The 16654-nt window shown below is 37.3% G+C and overlaps 1 protein-coding gene across 1 annotated transcript in view; it reads left to right on the top strand.

Moving 5' to 3' along the window:
- ACADL (acyl-CoA dehydrogenase long chain) overlaps positions 1 to 1153 on the top strand; it is a 37932-nt gene extending 36779 nt beyond the window's left edge. The window contains 1 exon segment of the mRNA XM_037745051.1: positions 860 to 1153. Coding sequence (XP_037600979.1) covers positions 860 to 953 — 94 coding nt within the window. The 3' untranslated portion in view covers positions 954 to 1153.
- Positions 1154 to 16654: the final 15501 nt, after the last annotated feature.

Here is a 16654-nt window from a genome sequence, read left to right as displayed (position 1 = left end):
AAGAGGCAGGATACCTACATCCTCATTCCAGTTTGCCAATGATGTGTTCGTGACAATTAAATAGCAACCATTAATTAGGAAATGTATTAACTTCTCTGTACTTCAGTTCCTTTACCAGGAAAACAGTATTAACATTTAACCCTCCTCAATCCCAGAGCTAAGAGGATAAAATGAGATGAGACAAGATAAAAACAGCTGTACAATGGCATGGTTGTTATCATGACTATCAAAAATGAACTTCTGATGATATTTGGGGCTTTTCTTTGGTGTGGGTATGGCAATGGACTCAACCACTTAGTATTTTCACTCCACACATCGCTGAAGTTAACTATTAACCATTTCCATAAAACAAGTTACTTGCTAACTTTCTGGGAAATAATATTTGCTAAAGCATCAGTTTATATTCCTGATAGTGGTGGTGGGAGTGCTAGAAGATATGTATTTTTTTCTTTTGTTTTCTACAAAACAAATGGATTTCAACTTTTTTAGAAAACATATAAGAAACTAAAACAGTCTGTGCATTTCCTAATCTAAAACAGACTTTTGAAGAGTGTTATATGTGCTGAATTTTACAAAATTAAATCAGATGAAACATACTTATTGTTATTTCAAATTTATAATATCTTTAATCAAATTAAAATGAAGCTATACAGATTATTAACATCTTAATAGTTTTTTTTTTTACTGTTATTCCAATTTAGAATGAATGCTATATTGAAAAAACAAGTAATTTATGAAGGACTTTTATTGTTTGTATTTCATTAAATTGATAGTTTAATTAATAGTTACCTGGTGAGACAAAATTTACAGTTTCTAGTATCTTTTATTTATTTATTAAATAATCTTCTGATTTATCCAGAGCTTATGTGGAAGCCTGAGTTCAGCCAATCTATGGTGGTGCAAATGAAATAATGAAGGAGCTGATTGCAAGATATATTGTCTGTGACAAGTAGACATCTGCCCACATCTTGGAATCCTATTACAGCTAATCTGGTTTTAAATCTACTCAAGATAAAATGTAACTTGGAAAGCAAAGAAACACTGAACATGTTTTTATATGCTCTCTCTATAAAGAAGGAAATAAAATATAAAGATTAACACAGTAGAAGGAGAAATCTTTGAAGCCAAAATTCTCATTTTCCAATATAATGTTTAACTTACAGTTTTTTTTATATAGCCAAAGGTAAAAGATTTTCAGTTTGATTTATCTCCAAAATTCTAAAAAACATAAATTGTCCAAATCTTCAAACCAAGGCAGAAATAATTTTATGTCATTATAGTATAAAATCACTATTAAGACAGCACATTAACTTTTAAAGGGAAAAATATAACTTAGAATGTAAACTCATTTCAGCTACCTTTTGCTCCAAATTCCCTAAAACAGTGGTTTTTTTTATCACTGTACTGCAACCTCCTGTTTTTAAGCAATGGAACTTTTTCTTCAAACAAAAGTTTATGCAGAACATCTCTGTGAAACACTGTTGAGTGAGAATTGCTTTGATTGAAGCAGGAAGCCATCATGCCTTACTACCTTGAAACCCCTAGGACTCAGCTAAGCATTTACCTAATCCTGACCAGGGAATGCCTTGGTTCTGTCAATTGCTGACACCCAAGAACACAGAATAGTCCATCATTCTTTAATTTCAAGATATTGGTACATGTTATAGGTATCAAAGCAATGGCTTTTATTTTGTAACAGTTAGTGTATTTATTAACGATTATTTTATGTCTTCTATAAACCAGCCTCTTAATGCAATGATGACAAACAAGCTGGCAAGATAACTAAAAAATAAGTGAATAAACAAACAAGCAGTACTAAATAAAAAAGTAAATAAGTAAAAGAGATAATTTAAAGCATAAGTGCAATTTAAATAATAAAGCATTTAAAATTGAAAAGTGAAGAAATGACATTCGATTTGAGACTTAAAAGTGATTATAAAAAATAAACAATTAATTTAAAGTAGATTTAAAAAGAAAATAAATGTATTCTTACTCAACTTCGAAAACAAACATTTTATTTGGTATTGTTGATATTAAACATTATTTTTTAATACAACCATTACAACTGGAGAGAGCAGAAGGAAGAAAAAATATTTTGATACCATTCTTTTTTTCATTACTATTATACTTTAAGTTCTGGGATACATGTGCAGAACATGCAAGTTTGTTACATAGGTATACATGTGCCATAGTGGTTTGCTGCACCAATCAACCTGTCATCTACATTAGGTATTTCTCCTAAAGCTATCCCTCCCCTAGCCCCCACCCCACCACAGGCCCCAGTGTGTGATGTTTCCCTCCCTGTGTCCATGTGTTCTCATTGTTCAACTCCCACTTATGAGTGAGGACATGCAGTGTTTGGTTTTCTGTTTCTGTGTTTGTTTGCTGAAAATGATGGTTTCCAGCTACATCCATGTCCCTGCAAAAGACATGAACTCATCAATTTTTATGGCTGCATAGTATTCCATGGTGCATATGTGTCACATTTTCTTTATCCAGTCTACCATTGATGGGCATTTGGGTTGGTCCCAAGTCTTTGCTATTGTGAATAGTGCTGCAATAAACATACGTGTGCATTTGTCTTTATAGGAGAATGATTTATAATCATGGGATTACTAGGTCAAATGGTATTTCTGGTTCTAGATCCTTGAGGAATTGCCACAGTGTCTTCCACAATGACTGAACTAATTTACACTCCCACCAACAGTGTAAAAGTGTTCCAATTTGTCCATGTTCTCTTCAGCATCTGTTGTTTCCTGACTTTTTAATGATCACCATTCTAACTGGCATGAGATGGCATTTCATTGTGGTTTTGATTTGCATTTCTCTAGTGACCAGTGATGATTAGCTTTTTTTGAGATTTGTTTCTCTTTTGAGAAGTGTCTGTTCGTATCCTTTGCCTGCTTTTTGATGGGGTTGTTTTTTTTCTTGTAAATTTGTTTAAGTTTCTTGTAGATTCTGGATATTAGCCCTTTGTCAGATGGATAGATTGAAAAAATTTTCTCCAATTCTGTAGGTTGCCTGTTCACTCTGATGATAGTTTCTTTTGCTGTGCAAAAGTTCTTTCATTTAATTAGATCCCATTAGTCAATTTTGGCTTTTGTTGCCCTTGCTATTGATGTTTAAGTCATGAAGCTTTTGCCCATGCCTATGTCCTGAATGGTATTGCCTAGGTTTTATTCTAGGGTTTTTATGGTTTTGGGTCTCACATTTAAATCTTTAATCCATTATGAGTTAATTTTTGCGAAAGTATAAGAAAGGGGTCCAGTTTCAGTTTTCTGCATATGGCTGGCCAGTTTTCCCAATACCATTTATTAAATAGGCAATCCTTTCCCCATTGCTTGTTTTTGTCTGGCTTGTCAAAGATCAGATGGTTGTAGATGTGTAGTGTTATTTCTGAAGCCTCTGTTCAGTTCCATTGGTCTATATCTCTGTTTTGGTACCAGTACCATGTTGTTTTGGTTACTGTAGCCTTGTAGTATAGTTTCAAGTCAGGTAGTGTGATGCCTCCAAGTTAGTTATTTTTGCTAAGGATTTTCTTGGCTATAAGGGCTCTTTTTGTTTCCATATGAAATTTAAAGCCTTTGTTTTTGTTTTTATTTTCTAATTCTGCAAAGAAAGTCAATGGTAGCTTGATGGGGATAGCATTGAATCAATAAATTATTTTGGGCAGAATGGCCATTTTCTTAATATTTATTCTTCCTATCCATGAGCATGGAATGTTTTTCCATTTCTTTGTGTCCTCTCTTATTTCCTTGAGCAGCGATCTGTAGTTCTCCTTGACGAGGTCCTGGCGTGAGATGGCATCTCATTGTGATACAACTTACATCCCTTGTAAGTTGTATTCCTATTTTATTCTCTTTGTAGCAACTGTGAATGGGAGTTCACTTATGATTTGACTCTGTCTATTAATGGTGTACAGGAACACTTGTGACTTTTGCACATTGATGTTGTATCCTGAGACTTTGCTGAAGTTGCTTATCAGCTTAAGGAGACAATGGGGTTTTCTAAATATACAATCATGTCATCTGCAAACATAGATAATTTGACTTCCTCTCTTCCTATTTGAATACTATTTATTTTTTTCTCTTACCTGATTACCCTGGCCAAAACTGCCAATACTGTGTTGAATAGGAGTAGTTAGAGAGGGCATCCTTGTCTTATGCTGGTATTCAAAGGGAATGCTTCCAGCTTTTACTCATTCAGTATGGTATTGGCTATGAGTTTGTCATAAATAGCTTTTATTATTTTGAGCTACATCCCATCAATATATAGTTTATGGAAAGTTTTTAGCATGGAAGCATGTTGAATTTTATTGAAGGCCTTTTCTGCATCTATTGAGATAATCAGGTGGTTTTTGTCATTGTTTCTGTTTATGTGATGGATTACTTTTATTGATTTGCATATGTTGAACCAGCCTTGCATCCCAGGGATGGAGCCAACTTGATTGTGGTGGATAAGGTTTTTTACATGCTGCTGGATTTGGTTTGCCAGTATTTTACTGAGGATTTTAAAAATTGCTGAGAAGAATGAATATTCTATCTGTTTGGGGTGGAGAGTTCTGTAGATGTGTAATAGGTTCACTTGGTCCAGAGATAAGTTCAAGTCCTGAATATCCTTGTTAATTTTCTCTCTCATTGGTCTGTCTAATATTGACAGTCGGATGTTAAAGCCTCTATCATTGTGTGGGAGTCTAATTCTCTTTGTAGTTCTTTAAAAACTTGCTTTATGAATCTGTGTGCTCCTGTACTGGGTGCATATATATTTGAGATAGTTAGCTCTTCTTGTTGCCTTGATCTCTTTACCATTATGTAATGCCCTTGTTTGTCTCTTTTGATCTTTGTTGGTTTAAAGTCTGTTTTATCAGAGACTAGGACTGCAACCCCTGCTTTTCTTTGCTTTCCCTTTGCTTGGTAAATATTCCTCCATCCCTTTATGTTGAGTCTATGTATGCCTTTGCACATGAAATTGGTCTCCTGAATACAGCACACTGATAGGTCTTAACTCTTTATCCAATCTGCCAGTCTGTGTCTTTTAATTGGGGCATCTAGCCCATTTACATTTAAGGTTAATATTATTATGTGTGAATTGGATCCTGTCATTATGATGCAAGCTGGTGTTTTGCCTGTTAGTTGATGCAGTTTCTTCATAGTGTTGATGGTCTTTACAATTTGGTATGTGTTTGCAGTGGCTGGTACTGGTTTTTCCTTTCCATATTTAGTGCTTCCTTCAGAAGCTCTTGTAAGGCAGGTCTGGTGCTGACAAAAATCTCTCAGCATTTGCTTGTCTGTAAAGGATTTTTGTTTCTCCTTCACTTGTGAAGTTTAGTTTGGCTGGATATGAAATTCTGGGTTGAAAACTCTTTTCTTTAAGAATGTTGAATATTGGCCCCCACTGTCTTCTGGCTTGTAGGGTTTCTCCAGAGAGATCTACTGTTAGTCTGATGGGCTTCCTTTTGTGGATAACCCAATCTTTCTCTCTGGCTGCCCTTAACATTTGTTCCTTCATTTCAACCTTGGTGAATCTGATGAATATGTGTCTTGGGGTTGCTCTTCTCGAGGAGTATCTTTGTGTTATTCTCTGTATTTCCTGAATTTGAATGTTGGCCTGTCTTGCTAGGTTGGGAAGTTCTCCTGGATAATACAACTTGGTTCCATTTTCCCTGTCACTTTCAAGTACAACAATCAAACGTAGGTTTGGTCTTTTCACAAAGTCCCATATTTCTTGGAGGCTTTGTTAGTTCCTTTTTAATCTTTTTTCTTTAATCTTGTCCTCATGCTTTATTTCATTAAGTTTATCTTCAGTCTCTGATATATATTCTTGATCGATTTGATTATTTATACTTGTATATGCTTCACAAAGTTCTCATGCTATGTTTTTCAGCTCCATTAGGTCATTTATGTTCTTCTCTAAACTGGTTATTCTAGTTAGCAATTCCTCGAACCTTCTTTCAAGGTTCTTAGCTTCCTTGCATTGGGTTAGAACATGCTCCTCTAGCTTGGAGGAGTTTGTTATTACCCACCTTCTTAAGCCTACTTTTCTCAATTCATCGAATTCATTCTCCATCCGGTTTTGCTCCCTTGCTGGTGAGGAATTGTGATCCTTTGGAGGAGAAGAGGCATTCTGGTTTTTGGAATTTTCAGCCTTTCTGTGATGGTTTTTTTCTCATCTTTGTGGATTTATCTACCTTTGGTCTTTGACGTTGGTGACCTTTGGATGGGATTTCTATGTGGACGTCTTGTTTGATATTGATGCTATTCCTTTCTGTTAGTTTTCCTTCCAACAGACCTCTCTGCTGCAGGTCTGCTGGAGTTCCAATCCAGACCCTGTTTCCCTGGGTATCACCAGCGGAGGCTGCAGAACAGCCAAGATTACTGCCTGTTTCTTCCTCTGGAAGCTTCATCCCAGAGGGGCACCTGCCAGATGCCAGCCAGAGTTCTCCTGTATGAGGTGTCTGTCGACTCCTGCTGGGAGGAGTCTCCTAGTCAGGAGGCACAGGGGTCAGGGAACCACTTCAGGAGGCAGTCTGTCCCTTAGTAGAGCTCTAGCTCTGTGCTGGGAGATCTGCTGCCCTCTTCAGAGCTGGCAGGCAGGAACATTTAAGTCTGCTGAAGCTGCACCCACAGCCACCCCTTCCCCAAGGTGCTCTGTTTCAGGCATATGGGAGTTTTATCTATAACTGAGGCTGCTGCCTTTCTTTCAGAGATGCTCTGCCCAGAGAGTGGGGATGGCTTCAGCGACTTTGGTGAGCTGTGGTGAGCTCCACCCAATCTGAGCTTCCCCGTGGCTTTGTTTACACTGTGAGCTGTGAGGGGAAAACCACCTACTCAAGTCTCAGTAATGGCAGATGCTCCTCCCCCCACCAAGCTCTAGTGTCCCAAGTCAACGTCAAACTGCTATGCTGGCAGCAAGAACTTCAAGCCAGTGGATCTTAGCTTGCTGGGCTCCATGGAGGTGGGATCTGCTGAGCTAGACCACTTAGCTCCCTGGCTTCAGCCTCCTTGCCAGGGGAGTGAACAGCTCTGTGTCACCAGGTTATGGAAAAAAACTCCTGCAGCTAGCTTGATGTCTGCCCAAATGGGTGCCCAGTTTTGTGCTTGAAACCCAGGGCCCTAGAGGTGTAGGCACCCAAGGAAATCTGCTCTGTGCATTGCAACGACCATGGGAAAAGCATAGCTTCTGGGCTGGAATGCACCATTCCTCACAGCACAGTCCCTCACAGCTGCCCTTGGCTAGGGGAGGGAGTTCCCTGACCCCTCGCGTTTCCCAGGTGAGGTGACGCCCCACCCTGTTCAGCTCACCCTCTGTGGGTGCACCCATTGTCTAACCAGTCTCAATGAAATGAACTGGGTACCTCAGTTGGAAATGCAGAAATCACCTGCCTGCAATGTTTATCTCGCTGGGAGCTGCAAACTGAAGCTGTTCCTATTAGGTAGGCCATCTTGCCAGCTACCATTACCATTCTTTTCTAGAATTAAACAGCTTTGATTTGCTCTTGGGCAGAAGTTTGTATAATTGCCATCTTAGGATCTTTCTCATATGCAAAGTGGGTTAAAATAATTCATTATATTTTACTGTATTTGTGATTTTCACTTCCCTCCTACTGCCCGAAATTGATATAGGACTTGATGGACCCTTTCCATACTGCCACAGTTCATTGCAGCCTCTTTCCCTTTTACTCCTAATCTTGAAGAAAACTAGATTTTAGGAATAAAACATCTGTAGGATAAAAAAGTAAATTAGGAGAGTAGGAAAAGCCCATTGTACAGAGATGGACAGAGTTAGGTTTGAATGACTACCATTTAGGAGCCACTGAACCTTGGGCATGTTGTTTACCTTCCTGGGATTTTGTCAGGTGAACATGACGAAAGAAACCCCATTGAAACTACTCTAAGCAAAAACTTAAGTATAGTTGCTTAAAATTATTGCAGAGCAGCTCATATAAAGACCTGTAGGAAGTGGGGTCTCAAGGGCCTGTTTCTGGAGCTTAGAACTGCCAGCATTTATGCTATATCCATTTATTTCTACTTTTCTTTGCAAATTGGCCTAATGGACTCTGTAGAAGACCTTCATTATGAGTCCTGTAAAAATGGCCTTGTGCTGCTTCAGGCCTGCGCCTGTTATTATGAGGTAGGTGAGAAGTGGACTATGATGGACAATTCCATCAGGAATATGTGTACTGGGAGAAGCAGTCCCTGAAGCAGTGTGGTATTATCAAAAGAAAGGGAACAAAAAAGGCTTCTGGGCAAACCTAAATCTCTCTCCTCTCTTCCTCTCTCACATACACAGTGATTACAGTCCTCTAGAGCTAGGAATAGGTTCTAGCAATTTTTGTATGCAGAAAGTGAAAAGATTTCTAAGGTAGGATATTTTCTTGCAATGATCACTGGGATATTTTCTATCTCTTCTAAGCCAGTGGTCTTATCTTACCAACTACAGTTTTGTTTTACACCCCCAAAAGAAGCATGTTTTCTATCATGGGCTTAAAGCTGAAACAAACCAAAAAAGGGAATTCACAATGTGCTTCTTAATCTTTCATTTGGTTTTCATTTCTTAAACAGCTAATCTTTGTGTTTTGCTTGTGTGGCTTTGATTGTTGTCCCCTAGGGAGGGAACTTATCATCTATATCTCATGCAGTGCTGAATGCTTAAGAAATGATAAATAATAATAATGCCCAAAAGAACAGGCTGGACCAGCAAGAAAGAAACACTGTGTAAATATAAATGAGACTTTAAAAGCCTGAGTAATTTTATTTTTTGGCTGAGATTTTTAGAATCATGATTGCTTTAAAATTACTCTTGCCCTTTGTTTCTTTGATGGTGTCATTGAAAACTGTTTTGATTTGCTATTTTAAAATCTAATTCTTCAAATTTTTACTAATCTAGTAATTCTAGTAGCTTATTACTCAAAGTATACAATTTCTAGTAGACTGTTTTTCTCATGTCAATATTATTTTTGGCACACACAGCATTTATTTATTTGGAGTCATTGGAAAGATTTGACATTGAGATTGAAACCAACTACAGGTCTATGTCTGCTGCTTTACAATAAATGTGGAAAAGAAGTTATATTCTAATTTTTAACATGTCATTTTTAAGAAAAAATTATGGAAAACTTCAAATATGCTAAAAAATAGAGTACAATATCATGAACTTCAGCTTCAACATTTGCTAATCTTTCCTTTTTCCTCACATATTATAAGACAAATCCAAGACTTAATGCTACTTCACAAACACAAATATATTTCAGAATATGTATCTAGCTAAGGTTATTATACTTTAACAACACTTAAATTTAATATATAATTCCAAGTTCACATTGAATTTTCCTTGACTACTATTTTCTTTAGTTTATTCAAATCAGAATCTGAACAAGGTCCACAAATTGTATTTTGCTGTGTTGTCTCCTAAGTCTCTTTCTCTTTTTAAATAGCAATCCTCCCTTTTTTCCTTTTTCTTTTTATAAATTTTATTTTAAAAGTTTACATATAGCATATTTTTCCTTTTTGGTAGTTGTACATACAGTAAAATTGCCTTTTTTTGGTTCTCTGAGTTTTAGCATTTATAGATTGATGTGATCACCACCACAATTAGGATATACAACAGTCCTATCACCCTCAAAAAACTCCCTCAACAGTCTTTTCACCTAAAAAATTCTGCCCTTTATAGTCAAACCCTTTCCAAGTGTATTACTGATGGCACTCACTGATCTAATCTCTGTCTTTATAGTTTTGTCATTTTGAGATGGTCATAAAAATGGAATCATATGTGTATGTAACCTTTCGAGAATGATTCCTTTCTCTTAGCAAAATACATTTATGATCCGTGCATGTCACATGAGTCAATAGCTTGTTGCTTTTTTGGTGCTAACTGTAGGTATGTACCACAGTTTATTCATTCACCTGTTTACAGACACATTGGTTAAGATTAAATCTTAACTTCTTGTTAAGGTTAAATATCCAGCAGAGGACTTATTGTGTCACATGGTAAGTGTGTGTTTAAACTTAAAAGAAACTGCCAAACTGTTTTTCCAGAGTGCCCATACCACTTTGCTGACCAACCAGAAATGTAAGAGTTCCAGCTACTTTGAATCATCTCCAACACTTAGATTTTTTATTTTTGCCATTCTAATAGGTATGTAATAGTATGTCACCATGGTTTTAATCATGTAGAACAATATATCATGTGCTTACTTGCCTTTCACTGATTACCTTCTAATAGGTATATAATAGTATTAAATTAAATTAAATCTTGACATCTTGTTAAGGTTAAATATCCAGGTGAGGACTTGTTGTGTCACATGGTAAATGCGTGTTGAAACTTACAAGAAACTGCCAAACTGTTTTTCCAGACTGCCTATGCCACTTTGCTGACCAACCAACAATGTAAGAGTTCCAGCTACTTTGAATCTTCTCCAGCACTTTGATTTTTTATTTTTGCCATTCTAATAGGTATGTAATAATATGTCACCATGTCTAATCAAGCAGAACAATATATCATGTGCTTACTTGCCTTTCACATATTACCTTTCTTTTGTGCCTTTTTTAATTGTGTTATTTGTTTTCTTTATGTTGACTTTTGAAAATTCTTTACATATTCTTGATACTGTCAAGTACCAGGCAAAGCTAGGTTAACAGATTCAGCTGCAAAAAAAACAAGACCTTTTTAGACTCAGTTTATTGCTTACAGAGAGAATAAAAAGAAGAGTAGTTAAAGGAGCCAGCTCTTTGTTACCTTTGTATCAGTGAAACAAAAGAGGCCAGATGACCACAGCAAGAATGATAACATGTTGCTGAGGAGCCCATTGCATGATACTGCTAAGCAGTTTTATAGCTGCATTTATGCCTTAAGGATAGCAAGGCAGAAAGCCTTGTACCTCATCAGAAACCAGGAGATAATGACAAAAGGTCTTTTGACAGTCTTCTTGGTATAGAGGGAAGCTAGTGAGAAATGGCCATGTAGCAGTACCTCACAAGCCCCCATGCTTTCCTGTTCCAGGAGGATCACAAAGCATTCTGCCAAGATTCAGCTGCCATTCATGCCTTGCCTATGTGGCCTGTGTGGAAACTGTTGTCAGCTGCTGTGGAGCTGTTTCGCTATAGATACATATTGTTAGATATGTGGTTTGCAAATACTTTCTCACTGTTCATTCTTTAACAGTTGATGTCTCAGAGCCAAAGTTTTTTAATTTTGATGAATTTTAATTTACCAGTTTTTTTTTAATTTTGTGGGTCATGCATTTGGTATCATGTCTAAGAACTCTGTACCCAAACCCAAATTATAAGGTTTTCTTTCTATGTTTTCTTCTAAGAAGACTATATGTTACATTGTTTATTTAGATCTATATTTCCTTTAGTAACTTTTTTTTTTACAAGGCATGAAGTTTCATGTTAAGCCTCACTTGTTGCACATAAATGTCTGTTTCAACACTACTTATTGAAAAGAGTATCTTTTTAGACTGGATAAAAAAACATGTGGTACATATATACGATGGAATACTATGCAGCCACACACAAAAAAATGAGATCATGCCCATTGCAGGGATGTGGATGGAGCTGGAGGCCATTATCCTTAGCAAACTAACTCAGGAACAGAAAAACAAATACTGCATGTTCTCACTTATAAGTTGGAGCTAAATGATGAGAAAACATGAACACATAGAGGGAAATAACACACACTGGGGCCTTTTGGAGGATGGAGGGTAGGAGGAGGGAGAGGATCAGGAAAAACAACTAATGGATACTAGGCTTAATACTTGAGTGATGAAATAATCTGAATGCAAACCCCCATGACACAAATTTACCTATGTAACACACCTGCACTTGTACTCCTGAACTTAAATTGTTTAAAAAGAAGTAACAAAACTTTTTGGGGGGCAAATTTGTTAAAAAAAAAAAAAAAAAGAAAAAGAAAAAGAAAGAAAGGGCATCCACATTGGAAAGGAAGAAGTCAAATTATCCCTGTTTGTACATGATATGATTTTATGTTTGGAAAAACCTAGAGCCTTTACCAAAAAACAAAAACAAAAACAAAACAAAACAAAAAAACAAAACTATTAAAACTGATAAATTTAGTAAGTTGCAGGATACAAAATCAACATACAAAAATCAGTAGCATTTCTATATGCTAACAGTATACAATCTAGAGAAGAAATCAAGAAAGTAAATTCATTTACAATAGCTACAAGTAAAATAAAAAGTCTAGGAATTAACTTATCCACATGATGAAGTTGAATTGTTGAGAGGGACTCAGGAGAGTCACCTTAAAGGCCCTGTTTGCTTTCTGCTTTTCTTTCTGCCTGCTGCCTGGAAAATGGATAATTATGGTGGGGCATTCCGGCAGCCATCTTGGACCGTGAGATTACTTTGAAAATGGAAGCCAGGGCTGAGAATGGAGAAGAGAAAATAGAAAGGAGCCTGGGTCTCTGGTGACTTTGTGGAGCTGTTACAACAGTTTTGGGATACTTAGTTGTAGACTACTTTTACTGCGTTTCATTGATTTTTAAGATTTCCTATTTATGGATCATTAAAAAAAATCCCTGTCAAAATCATACAATACTTTCTTACTGGATGAACTGTGAAGTTATTCTGATCTCTGAAATGTTAAAGCAGGGAAAAAAATGTGTTTTAGAATCAATAAAATATGTTGGAGGGTTAACCCTTCTGTTTTTAAGCTATTATTATTTTGAGTTTTCTCATACATTACACACAGCCTATCTTCCTAGTTTTTAAATTTCCTGCCTGTCTACATTTTGGACTGTGAACTTCTTGAGGTTTTTTTAGCCCACTTTCATTAGGGAGTTCCTATTTTAAGTATATATTGACGAGTTTTGACAAATGCATGCACCCATTTGACTTCCACCATGATCAAGACATAGAACATTTTTATCACCCTTTAATCCCATCCCAGTCAATTCTCCCCACCCAGCCCTAAGAAACCATTGATCATGTTTTCTGTAGTTATTGGTTAGATTTGCCTTTCTTTAGAGCTTTATATAAATGGATTCATACAATATTTATGATTCTGTGTCTGACTTCTTTCACTCAGCATACTGTTTGAGACTCACCCGGTGTTGTTTTATATATCAGCAGTTTCTTCTTTTTATTTTTGGGTGGTAGTCCTTTATATAAATGTACCATCATTTCCTTATCCTTTCTTTTCTTTTTTTTTGGAGACGGAGTTTTACTCTTGTTGCCCAGGCTGGAGTGTAGTGGTGCCATCTTGGCTCACTGCAACCTCCCCCTCCGTGGTTCAAGCAGTTCTCCTGCCTCAGCTTCCCAAGTAGCAGGGATTACAGGCATGTGCCGTCATGCCCGGCTAATTTTGTATTTTTAGTAGAGACAGGGTTTCACCATGTTGGTCAGGCTGGTCTTGAACTCCTGACTTCAGGTAATCCATCTGCCTCGGGCCTCCCAAAGCGTTGGGATTACAGGCGTGAGCCACCGCAGCCGACTATTTGTCTTTTCATTGGTGATGGATCTTAGGATTGTTTCCATTTTGAGGCTGTTGTGAATAAAAGTGCTGTGGATATTCACACACAGAGGGGGTCATATTTTGTTCCCCTGTAGTCATGAACCAGTTCTGCACGCTGTTATACCTAGCCCTGGTTCGAAGAATCTTAGGTCTTGCTACCTACTTCTACCCTTTGTCTGCTTGTTTATAGGTACTGGTTAGTTAAATATAAATCTGTCCTGAGTAGGAATTATCACATTTAGCCCCTCTGCTTCTCCTATTTCCATAAACCTGATCATAAAAAAAATTAAATATACTGGAATATAACAGTGGGGGACAGTTTCTCAGGGCATAGAAATATAGCGAAATAAATAGTACAAGCTCCAATAGAATAGAACAGAAGATAATAGAATAGAAAGCTTTCTATTCTGTGAGAGGTAGTGAGGAAAGAATTCTGGCTTTGGACCCAGTCAGGTCAGTCTTCAAATCCAACTTGGGCCATTTATTAGTATAAGAATCTAGGTACATTAATCTCACTGAGCTTCATATTTTTTTTTCACCTGGAAAATGAATACAGCATTCACTTTGCAGGATATGAAAATTAATTTATCCAGTTAACAAACATGCGTTCAGAATCTACATGTGTCAGGCCCTGTCCTTGGCTCTGGGGATACAGCAATGAGCAAACCAGCAAAAGCATCTGACCTCATGGAGTTTGTGGTCTAGTTTAGGGTGATAGACAACAGAAGTAAAAGAATCAAAATCTATGTTACATTAGAAGGTGATAAGTGCTATGGGGAAAAACAAAGGAAGGAAGGGGGATTAAAAAAGCCCTTTCTTGGTTGTGAGTTGCTTGAAATTAAAGATTGATCTTTCTCCTTTATCTCTAGCATTTATCACCGTGTCAGCTATACTAAGTGTTGCATGAATGTTTCTTGAGTGAAAAGAATGACTGAATAAAAACCAGTGTTAAAGAGAGAAGTTTATCTCATGAAATCATTGTAATACTGCTTACCTGGACATTTTTACATGCTTCCAGATAGGTAATTATTATGTCAGCAAGAACGGTGCCCTTTACTTCTCCTTGTTCTTTCTGGATTTTAAAATGTTCTGTTCTTACCACTGTTATAATTTTTCTTGGAAATCAGAATGCTTTTAATGTACCTTCTAAATAATATGTCCCGGATTTAAAGAAATATTAACTACATGCAGTTTTGGGGCTGTTGCTGAGGAATATAGAAAATAATTTGACAAATGATTCAGTATGCCATTTTTTGTAGTAAGAAGAACCGATACTCTATAGTGTCTGGAAAACTGGCATGCATATGCTACAAATAATAAAATCAAGCTTTAGAACAATATTCAGTGTCAAGGGGCAGTGTGCTTAATATGTGGCTAAATGAGATTTTAAAAACAGTATGTTCAGTGTCATCTCATACACATAAAATACAGCAGGCCTTGCATGTGATTGTGGTTTTCTTCTTTGTGCTTTCCTATGAATTTTATATCAAATCCGTATTATTTTGTTAATCATCCCCCACATTCTCATTAACTGAATATAAAAAGAAAAGGGAAAATGTACATATATGACAGCTTGATAGGTTGAAATATTTAATGTCTGTAAAATTTGGCAGGCGGCAGGGCTGACTAGAAGATTGAAAAATTAATCAGGAGTATTGGAAACAGCCTACCTCCAATGGCTACATGATGAAAAAATTAGGTAATATATGTAGAAATGCTGTATGAATTACTACTTGTGTAATTACAAAGCTTAATCTCTTTGTCATCCACTATAAACTCCATGAGGACAGGGACTTTTACATCCAACTCACTTTCAAAGTCTTTTAAACATCCAACTCAAATCCAGAATCTTCTTTTGATCTATCTTAACACATGCTTATTAGACATCTCAGACTGCTAATTACAAAAACAAAACTTTAAAAACTACTTTACTCATTTTTGGATTTCTGTCCCCAAGGAATAGGACAGTCCTTTGAATATGGTAAATATTCAATAAATATTTTCTGATTTTACTATTTTTCACAACATCATTAGCTTACAACTTTTTCTACGATGAAAGTAAATCAATTTCCTAAAACTCTTCCCTTGCCCATATTGAGGTGCAATTATTCAGTAATTAAAAAAATTATCTCCAATAAATGTAGCTTGTCATAAAAATTATTTCAGTAACATCACAATCTACCAGGAACAAGTAGCTAATTTTCTAATTCCAGTTATCTATGTTGCGGATTACGCTTTGTTATGACTGCAACCCTTGGATTCCCCGGCTTCCCGCCCAAATTGATAAGGTTAAAATAATGGCAATTATCCTTTTGGCTTGAAAAACCTAGTACTCTTCGTTCCTTAAATCATTTCATGTGTAAATTAGCTGCTTAGGAAAGACTGTGATACAACATCTCAGAAGCTATATTTAGAGCTCAGTTAAAAAAAAAAATCGAGTGCACGGGGAAGAGCCCGGGTGCAGGTTTGCTCTGCGGTAAGTGGAGCGCGGGGCAGGTGCAAGACGCTTAGAAGTGTTTTCGTATGTCCCTGGCCAACTATCTCCACATAAACTCCGTTTATTCATTTGACAGCGCTACTGCAGAGGTAACTTAAGTACAGCGCCACTCAAGCCAGGTTTGTAGAAACTTAAAAATGCTTTCTCTGGTCTTGCTACCTACCTCTGGTGTTTTTTTCTATTTAAATCATAAACCACCCAGCTGGATACAAGGCAAATTTGTCCCCTACTTCAGGGCCCCTCTGAGGTCAGAAAGAATTATGAGTGGATTTGAGCCTACGGAATAAAAGCAAACGCACGGAGAAGTGTGGACTTGAGAATTGAGATCTTAAAACTCGCCTCCGCAGTGGCGCGTGAAAGCCGCAGACGACAGGAGTAGCCGAGGCCCCGGCGCGGGCTGCAGGGAGTGAATTCGCCTGACTTTTCCTCAGCGCTTTGTTTTTCCTGTCACGGAGGTACCAAAATAGCAAAGCAGGAGTGGGAAGTCTCCTGGCCGTCTTTTTTTTTTTTCCGGGTTGGCACTGGGAAAGAGAAAGGAGGAAGCAGGAGCAGCGCCCAACCCGCCCCAAGGGAGCCGAGGCAACCCCTCCAGCAGAGTTCAGGGCTTCGGGCTCCTGCCACTTCCAGAACACTCCAGGCCGCTTCTGCAGGCCCCGCCCCCTGCCGGGGTTTCCCCGCCACCCG

Source organism: Cebus imitator, unplaced genomic scaffold, assembly GCF_001604975.1.
Source record: "Cebus imitator isolate Cc_AM_T3 unplaced genomic scaffold, Cebus_imitator-1.0 Scaffold191, whole genome shotgun sequence".
NCBI classification, from domain to species: Eukaryota; Metazoa; Chordata; class Mammalia; order Primates; family Cebidae; genus Cebus; species Cebus imitator.
This window is presented reverse-complemented; position numbering and strand designations above follow the sequence as displayed.